This window comes from Mercenaria mercenaria, unplaced genomic scaffold (assembly GCF_021730395.1).
Source record: "Mercenaria mercenaria strain notata unplaced genomic scaffold, MADL_Memer_1 contig_2224, whole genome shotgun sequence".
NCBI classification, from domain to species: Eukaryota; Metazoa; Mollusca; class Bivalvia; order Venerida; family Veneridae; genus Mercenaria; species Mercenaria mercenaria.
Window position 1 is genome coordinate 1 of NW_026460269.1, and position 4,478 is coordinate 4,478.

General features: G+C 37.3%; 1 protein-coding gene across 1 annotated transcript; it reads left to right on the forward strand.

The window, feature by feature from the left end:
- Nucleotides 1-6: 6 nt before the first annotated feature.
- LOC128552274 (heat shock 70 kDa protein 12A-like) lies at nucleotides 7-3,015 on the forward strand. The gene is made up of 3 exons (XM_053533303.1): nucleotides 7-587; nucleotides 1,248-1,383; nucleotides 1,673-3,015. Exons 1-3 carry the CDS (start codon nucleotides 432-434, stop codon nucleotides 2,674-2,676), a joined length of 1,296 nt encoding a protein of 431 aa, XP_053389278.1. The 5' UTR covers nucleotides 7-431; the 3' UTR covers nucleotides 2,677-3,015.
- Nucleotides 3,016-4,478: the final 1,463 nt, after the last annotated feature.

The window sequence follows — 4,478 nt, forward strand, 5'->3', positions numbered from 1 at the left end:
GATCCTTTGCTCCCTTAAAATAATTTTCAGCGGGAGTCGCTCTGCTGAAGTATTTAATACTGTCCATATCGAATATTATGCAAAATTAAGAATACATTAGTAAGTTGCAAATTTCGATAAGATTGAAAATCTTCCGAAATATATCTATATAGTTCGGTGACCATTTTAACAGTTTGCTCAGTGTATATCAACCACTCTGTTCTAAACATAATTGAAATGAAGTTAATATGCTAGAGTTATTAAATGATTTAATACAATTCATACAGATGCGTAGAGCCAAGATTATGTCGTAAATGCTATCAATAGACCCTTCAGCAGTTAAGAAACTGTCACAAACTGTCACAAATTGAAATTCATTACTTTTTATTTTCAGCAGACAGAACCCGAACTGCCTGATAAAAGTGGAAAAAAGTTAGAAACCTATAAAGTTTATGGATCGATTATTAAGTTTTTTTATCGCAAAGATATATAGATATAAGGCATTTCAGAATTTTGAACTATGTCAGAAGGATTTACAAATCGTAATCACTGTTCCACCAATTTGTACGAAATCATACACAACGATGTTGCAGAATGCCTTCCATTTCGTATGTATATTTTTTAAAAGAAAATACATTCTATATCATTTTCTATATGGTTGAATACCGTTTATCATAATAATTCATAAATATAATTTTAATCTAAATTTTAAAACTATCCAATGTTATGTATGTGCTTGTTTGATAAGATCTATTTTTATTAGTCATTTCCATTTTTCCAAACAATCACATTGTTTATGACGGAAAGTCGTGCTGACTCGTAAGCGAAGACCAAAACACATAAAAATTTAACGTCATAGCAAGGCGAAGCCGTACACTGGAAAAATGACCAACCGCTGCTAATGTTGAAATACATGTATTTCTCAGATAACCCGAGATGTTGCATTTAATAGTCAATATGAGGATTTATCAGCCACTTTTCTAGATCGATGAATCATCATGTTGACCTCTTTAAAAGGCAATAACTGTAAAGTATCATAGCGCCACAATGCAGGTATTTGTGACAAACTAATCCTAATATATCATATTTGGAGATAATGTTTGGTAAATTATTACTCACCGAAGTTAAATTGCATAAATATTTACTGCATACTACATGTAACAACACGACATCTTATCAATAAAAATATTAATTTTCATAACCTGACAGAAAGTGTTGATTAAATATTAAAGTTTTCTCCTTAAAATATAAATATTTATTGTTTATAGATTGGCTATACAAAGCGCTATTCCTTTGTCCGGGAAACGGAGGCAATATTGCAATATTGGGAAAACAAATGGGATACAGAGCAAGGGCTTTCAGACTTCAAGAAAACGACTAGGCTTCTTCTGGTAAATCTAAGAGGTGCTGCAACTACCAAATTTTCAAAATGTTATAATAACACCGTAAAGATGTTTATATTGTTAAGACTTAAATATAAAAATGAATATTTTGTACTTAAACTAGTATCTTGTTTATATTTAGCCTCTCATATGATGATAATTTTAATAAATTGCGTTCATTTAAACATTAGAATAACAACCGAGCATTGAAAATTGACGAAACTAAGTATGTACTCCTAATGTGAAATTGTCTATTCGTCGAAAAAAAAAGTTAAAACAGACAGATTATTCATTTATTTCTATGCTGACAGGTAGAACAGCATCAATTACAGCACTGTCGACCGAAGATGGAACTCCTCGCCGGCTTCACACCCTAGCTGGTGGAGGTTGGGGAGGACAAGCAGTTAACGAGGAATTCAAACAGTTTCTCATAAAAATTGTCGGTGCACCTGTCTTCCTAAAATTTGTTGAGGAGGAAGAAAGCGACTGGATGGACTTAAAAATGAAGTTTGAAACTATCAAGCATGGCGTTAAAAGTGAAGACGATGGAAAAGTATCTCTCAGACTGCCTGTCAGTCTACGGGAGATTCTTGAAGAGTGTTGCAATGAAAATGTGCAAACTGCCGTACAAGCGTCCCCCTATTCAAAGAAAATATATTTCACGAGGGACCTAATGCGTTTAGATGTTAGTATCATCAAAGATCTTTTTACAAACTCAGTAGAAAAGATAATTTCCAACATAAAGGAAACCCTGCAAATCGAAGCAGTAACAGGAACAAAGACCATTATTATGGTAGGTGGATTTTCAGAATCGCCTTTAGTTCAGAGTGCTGTGAAAGAAGCGTTCCCCGACTGTAATGTTTTCGTCCCGAAGGAGCCTGCATATGCATTGCTAAAAGGTGCAGTCATGAAAGGACGCAACGTAGAACCACAAAAAGCATCAGTAACGGCCGTGTCTAAATTTACATACGGCGTTCATGTGTGTCATATCAATGACGAACACGGTAGCTCAGAAATTGAAAAAGAAGAAACTAAAATTTTCTTTCGAAAAGGAGAACCAATTTCTGTAGGAGACAAAGTAACGTGGAAGTTCACGTTAGAAACATATGACATGCAACACGTAGAAATTCAGTTTTTCACGTCACCAAGAACGGATACCGTATCAGTAGACGAAAGCGAAATCGAGTATCTGGAAAAGGTTAGGCATGATTTCGACGGTCTGCATACAAAGACTATAAAGATAGAAATGCTTTTCCATCCGTTTTGTTTTGAGAAGGAGGTAATGCAACCACATCAATTTGTGCGCTTTTTATAATTTAAGATGAAAAATCTGTGAAGGCAATGTAATTGGTACAGTATTGTGATTTGTTGTTGCTAGGAGATGTTGCATTATCAGTGTTGATTTTTATACCTGGTTATGTAATTTGTATTTGAAACAACGCTCTTTGTATATACAGAGTGATGACGTGATGTAAATGTCTACTAATCAATATATTCACAACAATGCTGGGTTACTGGTATCTACTTTCGCGGTTGTCTGTGGGTTATATTCCTTGCTTCAGCTGAAATGATTTAAGCTGGTATGTCCATGCTTTGAGTTATGAACGTGCACAATATATTCGTTTTTAATCCCCTGCCGTGGCGGAGGGATTATAGGAATGGTCTGCGTCCGTCCTTCCGTCCTTCCGTCTGTAACATAATTGTGTTCGGTCCATATCTCCTAAACCCCTTGAAGGATTTTCATGAAACTTGGGTCAAATGATCATCTCATCCAGACAATGTGCAGAACCCATGAGTCAGCCTTGTCAGTTCAAGGTCAAGGTCACAACTCAAGGTCAAAGGTTTGAGCCTGCCATTTTGTGTCCGCTCTATATCTCATAAACCCCTTGAAGGAATTTTATAAAACTTGGGTCAAATGATCACCTCAGTAAGACGATGTGCAGAATCCATGAGTCAGCCATGTCGGCTCAAGGTCAAGGTCACAACATAGGGTCAAATGTTTTGAGCCTTCCATTTTGTGTCCGCTCTATATCTTCTAAACTCCTTGAAGGATTTTCATGAAACTTGGGTCAAACGATTCACCTCATCAAGACAATGTGCAGAACCCATGAGTCAGCCTTGTCGGCTCAAGGTGAAGGTCACAACTCAAGGTCAAAGGTTTGAGCCTTTCATTTTGTGTCCGCTCTATATATTTCCTAAACCCCTTGAAGGAATTTTATCAAACTTGGGTCAAATGATCACCTCATCAAGTCAATGTGCAGAACTAATGAGTCAGCCATGTCAACTCAAGGTCAAGGTCACAACTTAGGGTCAAAGGTTTGAGCCTTCCATTTTGTGTCCGCTCTATATCTCCTAAACTCCTTGAAGGATTTTCATCAAACTTGGGTCAAACGATCACCTCATCAAGGCGATGTGCAGAACTTATGAGTCAGTCATGTTGGTTCAAGGTCAAGGTCACAACTGAAGGTCAAAGGTTTGAGCCTTCCATTTCGTGTCCGCTTTATATCTCCTAAACCCCTTGAAGGAATTTTATAAAACTTGGGTAAAATGATTACCTCATCAAAACGATGTGCAGAAATTATGAGTCAACCATGCCAGCTCAAGGTCAAGGTCACAACTAAGGGTCGAAGGTTTGAGCCTTCCATTTTGTGTCCACTCTGTATCTCCTAAACCCCTTGAAGGATTTTCATCAAACTTTGGTCAAATGATCACCTCATCAAGAACTCATGAGTCAGCCATGTCAACTAAAGGTCAAGGTCACAACTGAAGGCCAAAGGTTTCAGCTCTGTATCTCCTATACCCCTTGAAAGATTTTCATGAATCTTGGGTCAAATGATCACCTCATCAAGACGTTGTGCAGAGTTCATGAGTCAGCCATGTCAGTTCAAGGTCAAGGTCACAGCTAAAATCAAAGGTTTACCCTTTCACTATCCATAGCAGTGGTGGGGGATTTAGCTGTCTTTCAGACTGCCTTGTATCCATTTGCACCAGATCAGAAAGAAAATGCCACTGCACATGTTAACCGTACCCCTTTATACACTACAAGCCGAAAGATTTCCTGCGGTCAGAAGTTATACAGACCAGAAATTGTCATAGATGTATGCGTGACCACTCAGC

Bases quoted from the DNA above. Each gene is read 5' to 3' on its own strand.
- LOC128552274 (XM_053533303.1), top strand. From the start codon at position 432: ATGGATCGATTATTAAGTTTTTTTATCGCAAAGATATATAGATATAAG. The intron at 588-1,247 runs GTATGTATATTT...TATTGTTTATAG, and splicing joins TGCAGAATGCCTTCCATTTC to ATTGGCTATACAAAGCGCTA. The intron at 1,384-1,672 runs GTGCTGCAACTA...CTATGCTGACAG, and splicing joins TCTTCTGGTAAATCTAAGAG to GTAGAACAGCATCAATTACA.